Genomic DNA, 20,641 nt, shown 5'->3' with positions numbered 1-20,641 from the left:
ACGCGTGGCGCATAATTATAACGTAATAAAGTCAACATATTCGGACGTATTCGGGATAAACAGCGCGTCACGAGTCACATAATGAGTGGCTGCATTTGGAAATCATTAATATCAATGAGAGGGTATCTCTCATTATCCCTCCGTCCGCCAAACGCAAAAACCCCGAACAATTTAATCATTCCGCCGAGGGACACCCAGTATGTACTCCGCTTGACTAACGAGCGTCCATCAGACGACTCTTTCGTCTTCATTTGAAGTGGACGTGCACACGGGACGAGACCGAACTTCGGGATTTACTTCTTCGCATCCTTTTCCCCGTGATCATACCCGAACACACGATAATACACGCGATATCGAATGTTGCCGTGTTAAATCTTAATTTATTGAAAATTGGCAAGCCACGGAAAATGAAGTAAAAATATTTACTGTTAATTAATAAAAAAAGCGTCTGTAGTTAACATTTAATGTAATAGGTTCGTGCAACGTTTCGCACATGCCATTGCGAAAGTCAGAGCATACTTTGTGGTGCAATAAATTGCGTAATGATTAATTTTGTAAATAATTAAATATATAAAGCGTTCTTTGAATAAAATTCGTCATATTTTTTAAAATATAAAGTTTCAAATTGTGCGTTCTAAATTGTTTCAAATTCTTTCCACGAGATTCTGATTTTGTCGCACGCTTGCGTGTCCTAAAAGCCTGTTAGAATTATACTTCGCGAATCACGTCGTAATTTTGTGGAATTGAAAGACTAAGTAGATTACCCTGTGTTTGTCGACGTGCACCGGTCTCAAGTGACGATCGAAAAGCAACTTGTCCGGCTCGATGTTGATGGGACTCTGCCGTCTTCCTTTGGTGCAGAGCGACCACTGCGGATTTATCAGGCCCCAAAACGAAGGTCCTGCAAAAGATATTGTACGTTAATAAGACAAAAGAAGATTACATAGACAACGAAAAAAAAAGATTGTTGCAAACTTATACCAATAATTAATTTGCGAAAAAACATTGGAGAGTCTAATCGAAAGACGAAAGAATCCTACTAGGAGGCCACAATAATAAGATAATTCCAACTAATACAACAAACTTTTTAAGAAAAAAAATATATATATATAAATACGTCGAGAAACGCGGACATGCGTTATTTTATCCCGAAATTTTGTATCGTATCTCCGGGAAGTCGTCCGGGAAGTACGAGAGAAACTCGGTCACGCGAAACTCCCAAGGGAGATTCTTATTTTCTCTGTTTGAGTATGAATCGTCGTGTCACGTGTCAACCGCTCAGAAATCTGAAATTTTTATAATTTCAACTTTTCCGGCTGGTCGCGCCGACCGGAATCGCGTCCTCCGTTTCCTTGTCCGGCCCGCGTCAAGTTTCGCTCGGCAAAAGGGATTTTGAACTCGTTTCGCCAGCTTCGTACGCCAGGGACCGACGCAACCCTCACCCCCCCCCCCCTCCGATACTTTCGTCTTAGGGACCAACCGACGTTCGCGTTTTCCGGCACTCTCCTCTGAGAAATTTAACTTTCTTCACGTCGCCCGTGAGAATCGATACCCCGAGAAAGCCCGACTTAACGAATTCTCTGTCGCGAATCTAAACTCGTGAGACAGCATGAGATGCATCGTATATTTCTATTTTGGTTAATATTCAAAATCTACGAAAATAAAATCGATAATACATTAGGGTGAAGAGTAATAATACATAAGCGATATGCGCGATTGATGCATGCACAAAGATTGGCGTGCTTCGATTTTTATTTCGATTCAGTTATCGTATATCTGTCTGTATATACCCTTGAATTCAGCGATTCTATTTATCATTCTATTCTTTATAATCAGTTACGTTCTTAATCTACTCCTGCATTTTTTAAAGGAGATAATAAACAGACTTTTTTAAAATATTTTTGCGAAATTTCTTTAAGCGAAATTTATTTCCTACTTCGCTTTTTTACTTATTCACTTTTTTATGAAACAAGTTGACAATTTTCTTACAACTACTTATTCATTCTAATTGCATTAAAAAATATATATCATTTAACATAAACAGAATATCTTCTTAAAAAAGATAAATTTTTAATACACTTAATTAACTCCTATTAAATCATTCATTAAAAAATACATTATGTAATTAATTCTTTTTATTGAATTGCAGGTAATCAAAATAATTATGGCATTGAGGTAAATGTATAATATTAGATATTTTTCACATATTAATATTATTTTTAATCTTCTAGCAAATATAGTAACTAAACATATAAATTATTTTAAAAAATTTATTAAATAAATTATAAAAAAAAAATCTGTTTCATTCACCAATAGAAAATAAATAAACAATGTAATATTGTAATCATATAATACTTTTATCAATAATATAATATCGTAATTACTAAATTTTATCACATAACATCACGATTGTCCTGATTATACCGACTATTGTACAAAAAATATGTAGATTATAAGTAAGACAAAATTATGCAAATAAAGAAAAATATTTTAAACAATTGCATATATGCGTTCAGTGAAACAAATGTGTGAATGTGAATGTGTTCCAAGTTTATAATAACGCACAGGATCCACGAAAGGGTACAAGGGTATAAGGGATGACACATAATGACATCCCAGCACGCGAGCATAATCAAAACTTATGGCCCTGAAATGTGCGTTCAATAGCGAACAACCCTCTGAACGGGTTTCACGCACGCACGCTCGCTCGTCATGCAACGACACAACGGCATTTTATAATAATAGTACAGATGCAATTAATCCACACTGTAATTAGCATTTTCGCACCAGAACGTGCATTGCTTTTTTTTTTCATCTTTAGCCGTCACGTGAGTTCCTGATGTACGTGACGTGCGTGATTCATTTCATCGAACGGAACTCATTAATTAAAGGGTAATAAAGCGGTATTAATCAGATTTTTTTATCTTGTGATACAAAACCTATAATTATAATAATACGTAAGAAGAAATATATATATATATATATATATATATATATATATATATAATTATTTTTTCTATATACACACTTTTATAAACACACACACACACACACACACACACACACACACACACACACATACACACACACAAAATACATAAAAAGAAATATATACATATTTCTTTTTATATATTTTGTGTGTATGTGTGTGATCTTTTTTACACATTATATATATATATATATGTATATGTAAATTGATTTTGACGCCTGTTAGAGGAGCGTCATGTTTCCCAAGCGTTTACTTCCGCTTATGATTTCAATGTGAAATCACTAAACTCTCGTACCATAAATCTCAATTGGCTGCGGCGGCGTGAAAAATGGGTTGATATGACGCGGAGGGATATTATTTCTTGATTTATTTTTCTGGACAAGTTGTTACATATTTCCCGGCACGCTCTCTTTATAACTTTCCCCGCACGTGAAGCAAAGGCACGCAGCTTAAACAGGTCCGCGAGATTGATTTCTTAACGCAGGGGGTGCTATTACTGCAATCCCGCGACATGCATTTCGATCGCGTTCTTGCTTTCCCTCGCGGATGGAATTTATGTCGCTCGGGAAACGGCACGCCATCGCGCAAGAATTTATTAAATGACGTACGCCATGTGCACGTGTAAATGGCATGCCTCCTTCTTTCATTCCAGTCGATTCGTCCCGCAACCCTTCTGCATCACGGCACGTCCGCCGCCGTTTTCCGCATCCCTTCCGCAGTTCTCGTCCCTTCCTTATCGCACGCACTCACTTACACGCGCGCGCGCGCGCGCGCGCGCACGCACACACACACACACACACACACACACACACACACACACCGCGTGTAGCATGGCCGCGAGATATACCTCATGTGTATCTACTTATCGCATTACACGCGATTTATCCGATTAAGATCCTCAAACGCACGGCCACCGATTATGCGTGCGGGCACGCAACTACGAGGACGCCTGAAGTATTTTGTTGCAATTTAGATTCCGTATCGCGCTCTTTAGATAGTAGCGTGCTCGAGGGGCATAAAACGCTCATACGTAATCTACGCTCCACAATACGTAACAAATACGTGCCGCGAGAGATGAAAATGTTCCGCAAGCACTCGGCCGCATTTATGGATATTCATAGCCGTTTTACATCGTGGCACGGTTTTACATCATAGCCGTTTTCTCAGTTCGTAAGGTCGCGAACTTATTAACGAAATGTCATTTCCTTGGAAAAGTAGCATATTATATTTATATTATATTTAGCGTCGCGGATAAATACGTTCTTAGAGGCGAACGTATTCTCGAGACCAACCGTTTCGAAAGGGAATTATTCCGCAAAATATATTATCGTGAGTGAGATATATATGTTATTATTATATTAGTTTTATGGCGCGCACTTTGCACGCCGTGAGATATATTACGCGTGACAGTGAATTATTAGCTCGCGGAAAGCATCGTACGTGAACGTGTGTGTGTGTGTGTGTGTGTGTGTGTGTGTGTGTGTGTGTGTGTGTGTGTATGTATTAGCGATGTGTAATCTACTATTGGATTATAGTTACATGGACACCGTTTAAATCGATTCGCGCCAGTGAACGATCGAACCTAAACCACATCGGACCGTATTCTATTAAATTAAGCCCATTGTTCTTCGCGGACATAGCTACGTTGTATCGGTCCGAGAACAGACCAATTTAAAGCCACGGGATCCAATTAGGATCGATCACACACATTCAATCGTGCTGTTAACGATCTGACTGAAGTTTATTAAATATTTCGCTCACACATGCGCGCGCAAAGAAGAATTTCCGCGCCAATTAATTTTAATATAATTTGATATAGAGAGCTCTCTATAGAAAAATTTTAGAGGAGCTCTTAATATAATTCCTTTTTTTTTTTTTTTTCGTTGGTGATGGATAAGCTTTTGGATTATATTAACAAATGTCACTAGAATCGTTTCGGATTCTATTTCGATCCTATTTCGAGAGGTGTGACAGTACATCAATCACAATAATGCATTCTCTGCGCGAATAGTCAGGAGAAGTATCTGTGTCTAAATTTTCTAAAAATATTATTTTTATTTTAGGAGATTACGGATAATACAATCATGTTGAATTCCGCACGGCAGAATGCGAAATGTAACGTGTGATTTGTACAAACAAAAGAAATTTGATCATCGCATCGCTGGGATTGAGGTGAGATTACAAGATTTTGACGACTTTGCTTCTAATTTAATATATGACTTTGTATTAAGATATATCGCGATAATTCGATAATGGCGAAAAAAGAATGCAACGCGTGCCACAAATTCCGTAACATTATTTCCGGAAAAATGGATCCAAATTCGCTAAATTAGAGATATCGCAGCTTCGCCCTCCCGTTGCTAATTCATCGAGTTTTACTTCCGCATAGTTGCATAATTACCTTCTCGGCCGTTATTAAGAAGCAGCTCGCCGGCGCCGATGCAACGGATAAGGGTGGCCGCACCCGGAGCAAGCACGGGAGAGAGATAATGAAATAACGGTGGGCAGATGGAATGATTACTTTCTTATCACCCGGAGGCAGGTAGGCTATTATAGCATTCATCACGTGGAACCTGAGGAGGCGAGCTCGACGACGACGGCGAGGCGGAACTCTCTAGGTGCCGGGGTGGCGAAGATGCAGGGGAGGAATAGACGAATAGACACAGGCATCCCCCTGGCCCCGGTATATAACCGGGGCTACGAAAGGGGTCCTGGCGGGGGTGTAACAACCCCATTATTGAAACTTCAAGCGCGGAGCAATCATTCTGCAATTAGCAAAAGTGATTAAGTGTGGAAGCCAAGGTAGCCTGGTCCCCTCCCCTCTCTCACTTCTTGCCTCCCTCACCGCCCGCATTTACCCCTCGATCCTCGAGCTCGGCAACCAGCACCGTCGTGCCGGATTCTCGCTTAAGCGGTATTTTCCGACCCTTCAGCACGGAGTTGCCCCTTTGCCCTCCCTCTCCCCTTTTTCGACGTCATCGCGCGGACTGTAGTCCTTAAACACCTGTTTTAATTATTCATCTATCCTAATAACTCCTAATGAGAGAAGGCGCGATGAAAAAAATAAGCGAGCCGGCGATGCCTCGTCTCCATCCTCGTTAACCGACCTAATTATAGGCTAACAGGCGTCCAGGAATAATTGTCAGGAATAATTGCAGGAAATTTTTTGTCCTCGTCCGCGCTTCGCCGCTCTATCTTAGCTCGATTTTCTTTTTCTACCGTTCAACCGAACAGAATCGTTTCTTCCCTCGCCGTCAGATTTCCGTCGATAAGAAGCGGCACGTTGCTCGGGAACGGTAGCGGGATTAATCAAGGGTGGATTAGCCCCTACGGGATGGGTCTCCTCGATAAAAACAATTAATCGACGGCTAGAGTGTTTGAAAAATGCTCGGGATCGAATCGGCTTTGGACCGCATTTTAATGATTTCTCGCAGGCGCGAGAAGATCAAATAATTGTGATTGAGTTTGTCATAGTGTGACAAAGACCCAACAGAAAGCTTTATAGATTTCAATAATAACCTCGTAACAAAATAAAACGATCTAGCAACGATCTTTCGTTGTAATCTAAGTACGATACAACGCGAATCGATTGATTATTTAAAACCTCTGTGTATATGTACACCTTAATATTTAACAACATTTAAAAAGTATAAAGTTGTAAATTTTATACTTTCACACGTAAATTACGTAGTTTGTGGCCGAGAATGAAAGGAGCGCCGAGCTGCCTTGTGAAAACTTCCTTGAAAAGAAGGTTGCAAAAGATTAATGTGACATGACGTGTATGTTTTATCAAAATAAAAATATCTCTCTGAGGATGAGGGTAAATAATATACTTAGTTGATGCATGCAATTGCCTGTGCAACGCGGGATATTAATTCGCTCCGTAACAAAACGAAACGTTTCCCTTCCGTTCCTCTCCCCCCCCCTCCTCCTCCCGCGCGGTGCGAATTGCGTTTATGGAAAACCAAAGTGTAAAGCAATTTTTGAATGGCGTATACTCGGGACGCTATAACGCGGCGCGCGCTGCACAAAACTCGCGTGGCGAAACGAGGCGGGAAAGAGCCTCGTGTTTCACTCGCGACATATTTAAATTTCGCGAAAAAAATCGTGACGCACAAACTCACCCGCTCGCGCGCCCTCGCTTAGTTACAACGAGGGCGTGTGTAAACAACGGCGAGTACCGTTGGCGGCGCGTAAGATCTGAAAACCAAATGCTTGTAAAAACTGTGTTAATGGCGCGTCCTGGAAAGAGAAAAGTTGAGGGAAAGTAGGGAACGCGTTATTTGCATGGTATTCATTAGCATATATATTTACGCGTCAGCAAAAGACCCCCCCGGCTGCTACTAAAATATACAACGGATACTATTTTGATAAATGCGTTGTGCGTTCGCACTTCACCCACGGCGAAGCGTGGCTTGAATGCATTTTCTCTATGTGCGATGTATATGTATGAACAAGCTACTTTTGTCACTTAAAAAAAAATGTAGAGTTAACAACGTTAATTGAAATTGGCGTTGTTGTAACAAATTCTATTTCTCATTAAATCTTTGTAAGTATTGAAGCGCTAATTTAACGCGATAAAAAGCTCGGATAAATATATAGGCGCGATACAATTCTCTGCGATAAAATAGCAGAAATATTCTCTAATTAAATTCATTAAATTTTTATATATATATATATATGTGTGTGTGTGTGTGTGTGTGTGTGTGTGTGTGTGTGTGTGTGTATCAAATAAATTTAAAAATATAAAAGTAAAATTGTATATATAATTGGAGATGAAAAGAAGATGAGGAGAGATTTTATAAATTGGTATTCCTTTTTGTGAATCAATTTGTCAAAGTAGAAATTATTATGAAATTGTTATCAAATAAAATATTCAAAAAGATATTTGTAAAATGTTCTTTTTTTTAACATTTATTTGACGTGTAGTAAAACGATTTTATTTAATGCTTTGCAATACGATGACAAAAAAATATTTAAGGTTCTTGCCTACTTAAGGTTCTTTTTTCGAAATTATAGTTTCATATCTGTCTGTTTTCTTCAGAATCGTACAGCGCACAGGACAGATCCCTACCGATGTTTAAATCGTCATTGTCATTGAGAAGTGTCGCGGTTTTCACAGACACGATTTGGCGATCTACTAGAAAGCCGCAGTAAACTCGGCCAAATAAACGAGCCGATTGACTTCCGGGAGAGGTTTACGTAAGAATTCCGTTAAGTTGCGAGCGTAACACGGGTTTTCAATCTGACTCGTCGATGCTTACACTACCGCAGCAAAGTGAAAAAGAGCTCAGCGGCGGAAAACAGTAAAAATTCTTCCAGCACACTGTAAAAAATATATCGTGGAGAGGACTGGCTTGGCTGACGGTGGGTACTCGATTCTCTTCGGGAAAACTCTCGTTTCTACCGAAAGGGAGAAAGATTTATCGACTCCTGTGAGAACATGAAAAGTGTCGCGACCGACCATCGGGCGCAGCCCGAGTTTTGCCACGAAGGCGGCGAAAGGTCGCCGATATAAGGAATATAATGGCCCGGAGGTCCTTCATAAGTTGTGGAAGTCCTGGAGGAGGATGCTTGATTTTATTTTCTTCATAGCCGCCAGCTTCTTCTCGAGATCGTTAAGACGCTTATATCATAACGGAGACTCTCAAAGGAAGAGTGATAAGAATTATTAGTAATAAGAGCAGAATGAATGTTCGTTCAGAAGGGGGAAAAGGGGAGGGGGATGTGGAAAGTTTCTCTGTCTCTTAATTTTTTTTGTTTTCTTTTTTTTTTTTCTTTCCCTAAAAGTCTCGGCGATTAAACGTAATTTCATCAGCCCGAGGGGATTAATATACATCGGAAAATTAAATTAATTGGAAGAAGCGCGCTGAAAAAATTTAAAAGATCTCTCAACTGTTAATGTACACAGAATAATCCAATAAAGATAAGCAGAAATTTATCTTTCATAAACTTTTATTACTATATAGGGTGTTTGATAATTAACGCGGCGAGATGTCTGGAGGTATGTATTATAAGCGAATGACGCATTATTTGTAGATTACACCTTCGAACATCTAATAATCAAAAATGCACGTATCTTACTCTGCACGCTTGTATTTTTTGTGTACATACGCACTTATTTGGCGTTATATATTTAGTCATTAATTTTTTGTTAACTAAAATCACAAAATAGTACAGGACTTTCCTGCTCAATGTAATCCGCTCCACCTACACACAAGCGATTATCAAATACCCTGTATATTTAGTTTAGTAATTTCAAAAAATCAAAGCAGATTTAGAATATATAAAATCTAAAAAAAAAAAAAAAATAAAATTTTTGAAGTATAAGTTTGTCGAGTTCTTTTTTCAACTAGATTGTATTTCAACAAGATTTATTCGCGATTTTGGATTCCTTTAGGGGATAACAGAAGTTTGTATAAAAGCCGGAAAGAATTAGTCCCTTATTCTACCTGCTGGGCGCAACCTTTGACCCACTTCCCGCGATTTTTTCTCACGAACGATAAGAGGGCATTCGCACCGGCCGGGTCATTGCAGTTCGTTCGTTCGAGGTGATCTCGGTTTCTGATAAAAATAAATCACGATCGCTAATATTCCTCTTCTTTATTCGAATATAGAATCGACCACATGTATCTCGATTTAAACACTTTCCAATCAAATAATCATTCGAAATTTCCGCTCATGTTTTCTCATGTTTTCTCGATTAGCCGCGACATTGTTCAATATTATAATATCGGAGGGGGCATAAAATAGATATTGCTCGATGTAACTTGTTCAGCTTTGTGATTAAAAAACACCTCTCAAAGCAGATCGCCATTAAAACGACGCTCTTTAAAATGACATTTACATCCATCATGATTAATGAAAGGGAGACTATAGGGATCAAATATTAAGAATTCACGACTTATTGTCCACGGATTATGACATCATCTCGAGGGTCTTCGGCTTCGATGTCGTTAAAGCTGTCGCATCACTTCCAAATTAATTGCCGTTGTATAATTAATCAATGTCGTCGCGACGTCACGTCCTTTACAAATCGAATCGAACTACTTCCTGAGTAACGATATCATCGAAGACAGAACATTTCGCGTCGCGAGAAAATCGAAAAAAGAAATACAGAACGATATTACACTTCAAAGTGTAACTATTATTACTACTTCTTCGTTTTCTTAACAATTTTAGAAATTCGCTACATATAAAATCTATTAGAAATTGCCAATATAAGAAAATCAATATATTTTAAAAGGTTAAAAGGAATTAATTGTTTTTAATCAATTGATTCAATCATCTTTATTAATTTTTCATGAAAACGTATGCAGGGAACAGACATAAATATGAAATATTATGTCAATATCTTCAAGTAGTAAATTTAAAATAAATATTTTATGAATCACATTTTGTCAATTTTATAAATCTTTTGCTCAATTAAAATGCCAAATCTAGAACTCCTATAATCTGAACAAAATTACCATTCAGGATCAATATTCGAGTTTTTCCGAGAATATTCTCCGAGGAATATCCTCAGGATTTCTCCAGTTTTCCTCAGAATAATTCGCAGCGTTATACGATCTACCACGATGTATTAATCAAGGTACCCATTATCAAATTATCCATAAGGCGCGTCGCGTTCATCCCCCGAAGATTATGACGAGAAGCGTAATTGAGGAAGAGGGGCGAAACGGAGAAACAGGACGGTCGTTCATTAGCATGTGGATATTCTACAATGTCCCAAAAAAATACCTGCCCACGCTGCGCGGCAGCCCGTGGACAATAGCTCCGCAGTCGGGTCCCCAATGGGTTGATTGGGGAACAGCGAAATGTATTCATGTATGCATATGAATTCAGTCCTCTCGCGGTAGGCCGAGGATGACGTGGTGCCTAGATACGCCAATGTCTGCGGACTAAAGCCCGACCGTTGAAAAACATCTTAATTGGACTTCGCACCCTGCCGGTTTGTCATCCCCAACCCTCTCATCCTAAGCCATCCCTGCCGCGGGTTCAACATATCAAATCTCCTCCTTCCTCTCTCTCTCTCTCACTCCCCCCCTCTCTCCTCTCCTATGATGCTAATACACGGGGTGTCCCAGACTCGTATCCCAGATTCGATTAAAATTCAAAATCTTGTTCTTGATAAAAATATCGAGAATAACACGAATAATTCCAAAGAAATGAATTCATAGAAAATTTATCATACACGTGACAGTGAATTTCTACTCAATTTAATTAAGTAATTATTATTTTAAGATTTAAGATATATATATATAAAAATGTGTAAGATGCTGGAGGAAAAGAGTTGTGCCACCAAAAAGGCTCTACTTGTTTCGGCTAGAGATCCAGGAATAACAGGGAGGATCTCTCTGGACTACCCCGTAGATTTACAACTCTGTTCCCCGTATCTCTAATTCCTCCTACGCGCCCTCGAAAATCGGGGCTCGTCGATAACCGGAGGAGAGAGAACCCCGGTAATGCAGCCCGGCGCGACCGGAGGATCGCACGGAAATACATATTTTTCCAAAGCCCGGGGGGGGAGGGGGGAGGGGAGACGCGGATGGTTTTTCACCACGCGCGCGTTGCGGCGCGGCGGGATGGCGTGCCGCAGGTAAATTTGTAGTAGCCGAAGGGATGCGCGCAAGATGCGTGAAGTCGCGGATCGGATCGATGGGAGAACCGACGTTGAAAAGTGGCGAACCACGGGTGGGAGATATCGGGACTGAAGTTAACGACGTTGGGACACGTCAACGGACTGTTAGAGCTTTTCACTTGCTTGCCTTCCGCCCGTTTCTCCGAGTCTCCTTCTGTTGCTCCTTTTTCGCTTAAGACCTTGCGCTTTTCACCGCGCGTTGACGGTATTAATCAATGTTGTGCGACTCCCAAATGGTTATCATCCATATCTCTCGCGTCCTACATCTACTTCTCATACTATAAAAGTCACTGTAGCGCGAAATTGTGCGCTTCAAATCTAAAAGATCTAAGGACATCAAATGGCTAACTTATAATTAAATTCTTCTTCACATATGAAAAAAAACAAAAAATTAGGACGGTCTCTTTTTCTGATTTATGTATCTCAATGTTAACTCTTCAAAAATCTGTTAGCCATTAGGAAGACTGGTATGGTCTTGCAATTCCCATTCCGCGAAATAGAAAGTAAATGCATCGTACGGCGCCTTCATCCCGCCATCAGATCGATTAAAACCGAATATCGCGTGCTTACAAGCAGTATAACTTGTACGAAATCGGCGTTAAACGATTGCCTTCGTAGTTTCGCTCGGATAAAGTGCGACACACGCGCGACAAGAAGCAAACTGATAAATGGATTTCGGCGCCGAATTGCGCCACCGAGAGGGATGCGTCGCAAGGTGAGGGGTGTTAAATTGTCGATGCACAACGTGTCGCGTCGCGTCGCTGCAATGTTTAGTTTCGCGCTTCGCACTTTTCGCAGACGAACTGTTTCGCATTCTAAACCCTGTTGAAAGGGCTCAGAAGGATTTTCGGGGAGGAGGGGGGGGGGGGATGATAACACAGAGCAGAATGTAACGCCACGCCGTAATAATGTAATGCTATTTTAACGTCACGTCCAGCGCGCGCGTTCCTCTTCCCTCTCCCCTCCCCCCCGCACACATGGACAGGGCGCACGTACGTAACAATTACATTTAATTTCAATATTACACTATCGTATTATCTCATATGCACGTGCACGCATCCGATATTTGGCGTTTCGTCGTAATGACAACCAATTTAACGACCGACCGCGGAAAGGGGGGCAGAGGGATAGGGGGAGGGGGACGGAGGGGCAACAAGTTTAGTCTGGAGGATGAAAAATGCACTGGGCTCGGGGCAAATGAATTAAATTTTACATCGTTCGCGAGATTTACGGCGCGTAAATCCCGGCGCGATTAAAGTATTCGAATATATCCGTGTGAAATATTTTGTCACGCGCGACGAGATATTAAAAAGCCACGTTATTGATTTTGAAGGCTATCGCGGGCACCCTCCCCCCCCTCACGTACGCGTTCGATGTTCACGTTCAATTTGTATGGCGCGATTCGACTCGCGTCGCTTAGGGTCGCTATATTATTGTATACCGAAATAGTTTACTCAAGCAACGGCGATTGTGCGCAAATCCTATAGAAACAATGATTTAAAATCGAAAGTTTCGCCGGGATTATTAATCCCGAAAAATGCGAGGGAATAATATAAATTTCGCAATCGTTATACGTTATACGCGCCCGCAAATTTATGGGCCGTGTACTATGGAGGCCGGAAACTGAATTCGTGCCAGATAAACACGGGATACTGATGGACCCATGATTGTAATTGTCTTCTTGTTATTTTTAAAGTCAGAACTCATTTATATTTCACTTAAGCTAATGGACCACTTGTAGTCCAGGGAGACTACGAGCTTATCCAAAATGCATCGAGCTAAAATACGGGCACGAGTTTCCCTCATCGGCACACAACTGCTACGGCAGGTCAGGTGTTCGAGGGACTTGAAAATTTTATCAGCTTTCGCAGCCGCGCAACCCACCATTACGAATAATCGAGTTCTGAAAAAAATCGAGTTAGCTTCAAAATCTTTCACGGCTATAATACATACTAGCTAAGGCGATCGAGTATCTACTATTAGAGAAACGAAAATTTGGCAATGAAATTTGGCGAAATATTTAATTTATTTAAATCATCATCTCATATACTAATCTTAATCATAATCTTATAATAATGTCATTAAATTCCTAATTTCACAGACCTCAAAAAAAAAATTGACGTTTCTTAAGAACAAAAAAATCATTATCTCATCACACGCTGATTCTAATCATCATAATATCTCATCGTATAATATTATAATAATTTACTTTGTGACATCAAGTTCTTGATTTCATAGACTTAGAAAAAAAACTGATGTTTATCTTAGAAAAACAAAGAGATTACCGCTATCTAGTAAGCGATGCCCGGGAAAACATACCGGAATAACAGAATCCTTCCCCCGCGGCCAATATAAATTGTAATTTGCATATGAGATTTGCAAACGAACTTCAAACCGTCGGCCGTTTTTCAATCCGCGGGAAAACAGAACAAATTGTCAGTTTTCGCCATTATAAATATAATGACATTTACAGTTTCGGTAATTCGTCATCGCGCGCGCGCGAAAATTTGCGGCCCGACATTCATATTTATGCTAATCAACGCGCCAAAATGGCGGATAAATATAGTCGTAGCTTCGACGCGAAGCAGCAATTTCGTCGCTTTACATCGCGCCCGGGCCCGGCATGCGAATCCGTTCCAAGGTGAATTCGAGCCGAGATAAAAGAACGCGCGACGGTAACGCACACGCGTCGGAAAATAGTGCGCAATTAGCGATACTCTCGCGCCAATGTAATTTGCGACGCAACGTAGAACAAGCCGAAGCTCTGCCGAAGCTTAATACGCGGCGATAACGATATCGCCACGACTCGTATTCACGCCCGTGCACGGGACATACCGTCGATCTGCCATCGATCTGGCGCAGTTGTAAATTCGTTAATTAACCAAGCCAATTGCTTCTGTAACCCGGTAATGCACTCAGTCCTGAATAGTGCGTAACGTGCATGATACACGCACGATGACGAATGACGATGAAACGCTGCGCGATCATGATCGTAAACAGCCCGCGATTTGTAACGTCACGTGGATAAATTTTGCAATTGCGCGCGACAATCAATTTTTATAAGACTTTTGACAGTTATAAATTAAATTCTGTAATCTAATATCTATAATTTCTTCCTTTTTTTTTTTTTTTTATTAAAACATTATCGAGCAAGCGCTTCGCCACATGTTTCCTGAGGTTTTTTTATTTTTCATTTGATTTTTTTTTTCATTGGTCTATAGATTTATCAAATATTATTTATATTTATCGATAAAAATATTATAAAAATGTTTTGTAAAATTTATCTGAAACAATTTTAAATATATCTAAAAGTAAAAAAGTATTCTTGCAGAAGCAAATACTAAAAACGCTTAAATGCTTGCAATTAATTTATTAACTGTTATTATTATACTGATAACTTCCTGAAACACTGAAAAAAATTATACTAATAGTAACATAAGAAGAAAATTATTCACAAGTAGCCAATTGTCATTAGACAGTTCTATTAAAATAGCAAAATATAATATTTTTTTTGTTAAATAAGCAAAATTTGATAAACTTTTGATTTAATAACACAATTTTATTTGATTACTCACATGTTATAAATAATAATAATAAAATTGGGTTGCAATTACAAAATAAATTTTCTTTTTATAATTTCAATAAAATAATTTATTATAGTAGAAAATATTTTTATTAAATGTGATATAGAATGGTATAATATATGGTGGTATAATATTGAGGTATAATATTAAGTTAATCCAACATTTTTTAAATAAATATATAATAAATAATGAATAAATAAAAAATATATATAATATAAAAAATATATTCTAAAAAAATATATAATATATTCTATTTTTACTTTTAACTCTTAACTTTTAAAAGATCTGCGGATATCATACAAAATAAATGTATGATTTGTATTATCAAATGATCAATGATTTACTTAATAAATTAACAAATTAATATTGGCATAGTCAACGGTTTAATTGATTATATAACAACAAATAACAATTTTAACGTCAATAACAACATTTTTATTATTCATACCAAACATTTCTCTCAGTGTATATACACATAACTGTCAAAATACATGATTGTTATGATGATAGTCGCTCATGAGGTAAGCACAACGAGAGAAACAATCAACGTCGCGGAGAAGAGGTTTCAACATTTCGAGATTTTGTTAACATGCCTCTTTTCAAAAAGGAAAAATAAATATTCTTTGTATTAAAAGAAATTCCTAAACGTCGATAGTTGTTCCAGATAATAAATTATTGACTGAAAAAGAAATATCCCTTCTTCGCGATTGACTTTGTAGGCGGGCTTGAATTGGCGCTCGCACGATCGATCTCGAAGTTCCCGCTTCTCCGTCTAAGATAAGTCGGCTAATTCGCGTTTACAGGTATACGAGAAGCGGGCTGCGAGCTTCTACTCTTCGTAGAAGTTTAATCGAAGCTTTTACGCGGAGCATCGTGTGAATAACGCAGCTGTCTGTTTTGTATCTTCGTCAGACGACGACGACGACGACGACGACGACGACGACGACGACTTCATTACGACGCTTGCGAGAGCTTGCGATCGACCGAAATTTCACCGGTTAACTTGGAGACACGGCGGATTTATTAGTTTGCATCTGTGCCAGTAGGACATATTTATTTATTACTTGCCGATATCGACTGGTTTCCTACACAACGTTTTACGATTTACGATCGCGTACGTACGCGTGGATTTATGCGCGTGATTGCAAAGCTCGTAGTAAAAGGACATTTAGTTACCAGCCGGCAATCTCATTGGCGGGAAAAAAAGGCAGACCCTCGAGCGCGAACACTTTTTTTCCCCCCGGCAACTGTAATTTTATTGCTCGTATCAGTGATATTGCAAGTAATTCCTTGAAAAGCGTGATAGCTGGAGGCTTCATTTGAATATCCACGCTACCGTATGAACGGCGGGGAGAGAACCTCGCAATCAACGGTACAGCACCTGTCGCGTGACCGTTCGTTCGCGAGCTCTTTTTTTTTTTCTTTTTTTGCTTTTCCAAGAGCATAATTCCGCCACTGATGTTATTGCTTCCAGTTTTTAAATCTAGCCGCGCATAAAGACATTTATTACCGTTCCTCCGCACAATGTATCGCCGCGCGGCACTCGCGTATCGCGGATCGTAAAAATCCGGAACGGTGAATTAATCGATTCGGCAGAATCAGATTGTCCCGATTGCAAGATGCACATGACGGAATGATGCACGGATATTTTTCGAGATCGAGCGGAACGATTTTATTTCAGCTGCCGCGCTTTTCAGATCCGTTTAAAAGTTAAAAGTCGGCGCGACATAAAGCGACTGTTTTGAATTCATAGCTAAATATAAATTCCATGATAAAAAGAATTTGTATAGACATCCAAGATCCAGTTCACCGGGTAATTTGTTTTTCGAATTTTATTTTGTAAAAAGATCCTTAAAGAGTTCTGGGAGTAAAAAGCCCGAATGTTAAAAAAAAAAAAAAAATATCACGGGCGTTTTTGTATTTTCGCGACGCTTTAAACCCCTCCCCCCCCCCCCGCGACAAATCTCTCGCTATCACGATTGCAAGGTCTGAGAAGTCTTCGCCAGTAATTACCGGCCATGCATTCTATCTACGTCAGTTACAAAATCAATCACGCGATCACTCGTTTCAGGCTCTGCCCATTTACGTTTCGGGTCGGAATCGACCGGGTATAGTTGGCTTAAATCCCCGCCGACACGGGGGTTCACGAGAGAAATCCCAGGAAGAAGATAAACCCTCCATTCCCGGACGTTGGACTGTAAACGCCGTAATCTTTACGTTGGCGTAAAGTATACTTTATTATCGGCTGCCCGATGGCTATTACCATCTCCTCCGTCGTTATGCCACAACTGGCGGGAGTCCGAAGTTTTACGAAGTGAGAATTCGGATAGGGCATTAGCCGTTGGACTACAGGTGCTAACACACGTTTCGATTTTAATCTGATCCAACCCCCCGGCCGTTGGCTGGCGCATCGCCAATTGCATAGGGACGAAAAGAACATTCGCTTTTTGGTGCTAAATAAGCCCTCCCTCCCCTATCCGCCACCCCCCCTTATCGTCGTCGCGCAATTGAGGCGTTATCTTGAGCGTTAAAAACCACACGGTTAAATTCCACGACGGAAGGTCGTCGGCCACTTTTGAGCAGCGCTGAAATAAAACAACGACGAAGTATAAACTTTTAGCGGAAGAAAGTATTACCGTATTGCAATCGCGATTCTAAATCTGAGAGCGGCGCGTGGTATCGGTGAAAGCGAATGCGGTTAATTTCCCCGTTTAATTAGAACTTCCTGTACACGAAGGGCGAGGGCGAAAGATAGACGCAGCCCCGTCTGATAAACAGACACGTACCGCATAACGAAAGTGCAGGAGCGCGAAGACCCGTTTGTTTGAAATCCACGCGTCGCGTAATCTTTCTCTTCCTCTTTCTCTCTCTCGCTCTCTCTGTCTCTCTCTCTCTCTCTCTCTCTCTCTCTTTCCATCTCATCCCTATTGGTTGGGGGGAGTGTGCGCGTCGCTATAGTAATAGTATGCACGCACTCCAGCCAGCCGGCAGATAGACCGACCGGACCGGTACACCAAACTGGAGCAGAGTCGGTTTTCCGGAAACATATTCTATGCATACATGCATGTTCAACACCTGCGAAGCAAGCGGCGGCATCGTCCGGTCGCCGGTAGTCAGGATGTTAAATTACGGCATTTAAATAATTTCGTTTAATCTCTGTGCGCGGCCTTTCTGCTCCACTCCTCTCTTCCGCGCGCGCGCGCTATCTCTCTCTCTCTCTCTCTCTCTCTCTCTCTCTCTCTCTCTCTCTCTCTCTCTCTCTCTCTCTCTCTCGCCTCTCATCCTCCCCCTCCGGCCGCTTTCCGTCGTTCCTCTCCTGAAACGGCGGAACGAGCCCCGCGCGAGAAATATTTTTCCACGTAATTCCGGGACGCACCGCCGCGCCGCGTCGTTCCGGCCTACAAAAAGCCCATAAACGCGTCGAGAAAACACCTTCCGGTAGCTTTACGCTCGCCCGCGAATTTCGGCCGGGGGGAGAACATATCGCGGTCGCGAGGTCGGATATTAACCGGCGAGAGTGCTAATTAAACGCGCCGGCGACATATGTTTTTATCGCCGGCCATCGTGCGATGTACACGTCACACACGTTCGCTGCGATATCTGCCGGCTACGGTCCATATTTTGCTTCGCGATGGTTAAAATTGGATGAATGCATAATAAAACGCATAATAAGATCTTGTCGCTTAATTGCAATCTGAAATTACATCAGGCTGGGGTGTAAAAGGTCTATTTTAAAAGGCACTTATTGAATAAAGTTAAAAATAAAATTGCACGGATTTTAAGAATCCTCCGCTAAGTCTATTTAAAATATATAATTATATAATATGTTACTAAAATAACAAGGCTCTTGAAAATGTCAAAACAAAAAGTTTAAAAAAAGGCAACTAAGAGCGCTGTTAACACAGCACGCAAATTCTTGGCAAATATATTTTTATTACACTAATAATCTTTGAATATGATAATATATTCAAACGTTTCGACTCATTTTTAAGTTATCAATGGAATACAATAAACGGTATAAAAAACAAATGATCAAACTTGAAATCCCATGGTGAAAACAGTATTACGGATAGATGTCAGATTTTATCTTATTTATTTTATTCCGTACATATTATCATATTCAAAGATTATTAATGTAATAAAAATATATTTGTCAAATATTTGCGCACCATTAACAGCGCTTGATTCTTGATTGCCTTTAAATTTCTTGTTTTGATAATATATTACACTATATAATTACAAACCTTTTACAAATGTACCATAAAAATCTCGATATTTTTAATAAGAGTTTCATCTCGGTTGTGAACGGAAGATTTGTACACAGAAAAAAATTAGTCTTAAATCAAGGTTATATATTCTCATTTATAAGCAAGAATATTATCTGAAATATTATTAGAAATTTGTTAGATTTTTCTTAGAAAAATTTTAGTATTGATGCAAGTAGACAGATGTTTTCATATGCAAGCAACAATATTATAATCTTCATACAGATAATTTTTAATCTTGAGTTAAACAAAAGTAATACTTGCATCGACCAAAATCAAATTCAATCAAAATCAAGACAATAAAATTTTCAAGAAGATAATAATATTCCTGCTCATGAACATATTTTTTTTTTTTGTGAGAGACTAATTTTTTTTTCGTGTACATAAAATGTGTACAAGAAACACTCAGATATTTCACAACCGTTGCGCGCGACAGACTTGTTTTGTAAAAACTTGTCAAGATGCGATATCGCGCGTAAATCACAACGGCACAGTGTGTAACGCGATAACGACACGATTGTGTCGCCTGCGAGTGACTACTCATCGCAAAGAGTGATGCACAACGGCAACCAACGGCAACGTGATTGATAGCACATACGTCGGCTTTATCCGCCCGTTTATCCTCCACCATCGCAATCTGGCCCTCTAGAAAATACGCGCGCCGAGCGCGCGATATGACAAATTTACTTTCGGCCTAAGAGCGCGCTTCTAATCGTACCGTATCGACTGACTCGCTGATTGAAAGGAACCTATTTCCAGCGTCCATCCATTTAAAAGAAAACGCAGAATCTACCGTCGTGTCAGCGAGAAAAAAAAAAGGAAAGAGATAAAAATAGGGAGGGAAAGGTAGTTCCCTCCGCTCTCCAGAAATATGGATTTAAAGTTCGGTTTGGAAATAAACTCCTTAATACTCCGGCGTCCAATTTACTCTACGTTCGTGACCACAAGCATTTTAGAGACGCGACAACGAACGCAGCGCGGAAAGAAAAGAAAATTTTCACCATCTCACCCCCTCCCCCCCCCCCCTCCTCCCCTCGTTTCCTTGTTCTTCCATCTCGCAACCTGTGCGCCGCGCGCGCAGTTAAGTCACTGCGCTTTGCATTCAGCGCAAAGTGATAAAGATGGAAAATAGCCGGCATTTGCATATTTATTCCACTTCTTT

At 40.0% G+C, this 20,641-nt stretch overlaps 1 protein-coding gene across 2 annotated transcripts in view; it reads right to left on the bottom strand.

The window, feature by feature from the left end:
- The window catches only part of CARPA (Carbonic anhydrase-related protein A), a 144,645-nt gene that overhangs the window by 47,748 nt on the left and 76,256 nt on the right, over window positions 1-20,641 (bottom strand). For both annotated transcript variants that reach the window (XM_089082152.1, XM_089082153.1), the window contains exon 3: window positions 765-901. In XM_089082152.1, the coding sequence (XP_088938278.1) occupies window positions 765-901 (137 nt within the window). The remainder of the gene's footprint in view (window positions 1-764; window positions 902-20,641) is intronic.

Source organism: Pogonomyrmex barbatus, unplaced genomic scaffold, assembly GCF_055798465.1.
Source record: "Pogonomyrmex barbatus isolate J1 unplaced genomic scaffold, ASM5579846v1 scaffold5, whole genome shotgun sequence".
NCBI classification, from domain to species: domain Eukaryota; kingdom Metazoa; phylum Arthropoda; class Insecta; order Hymenoptera; family Formicidae; genus Pogonomyrmex; species Pogonomyrmex barbatus.
Note: the sequence above shows the minus strand (reverse complement) of the source record. Positions and strands in the feature narration are given on the sequence as shown.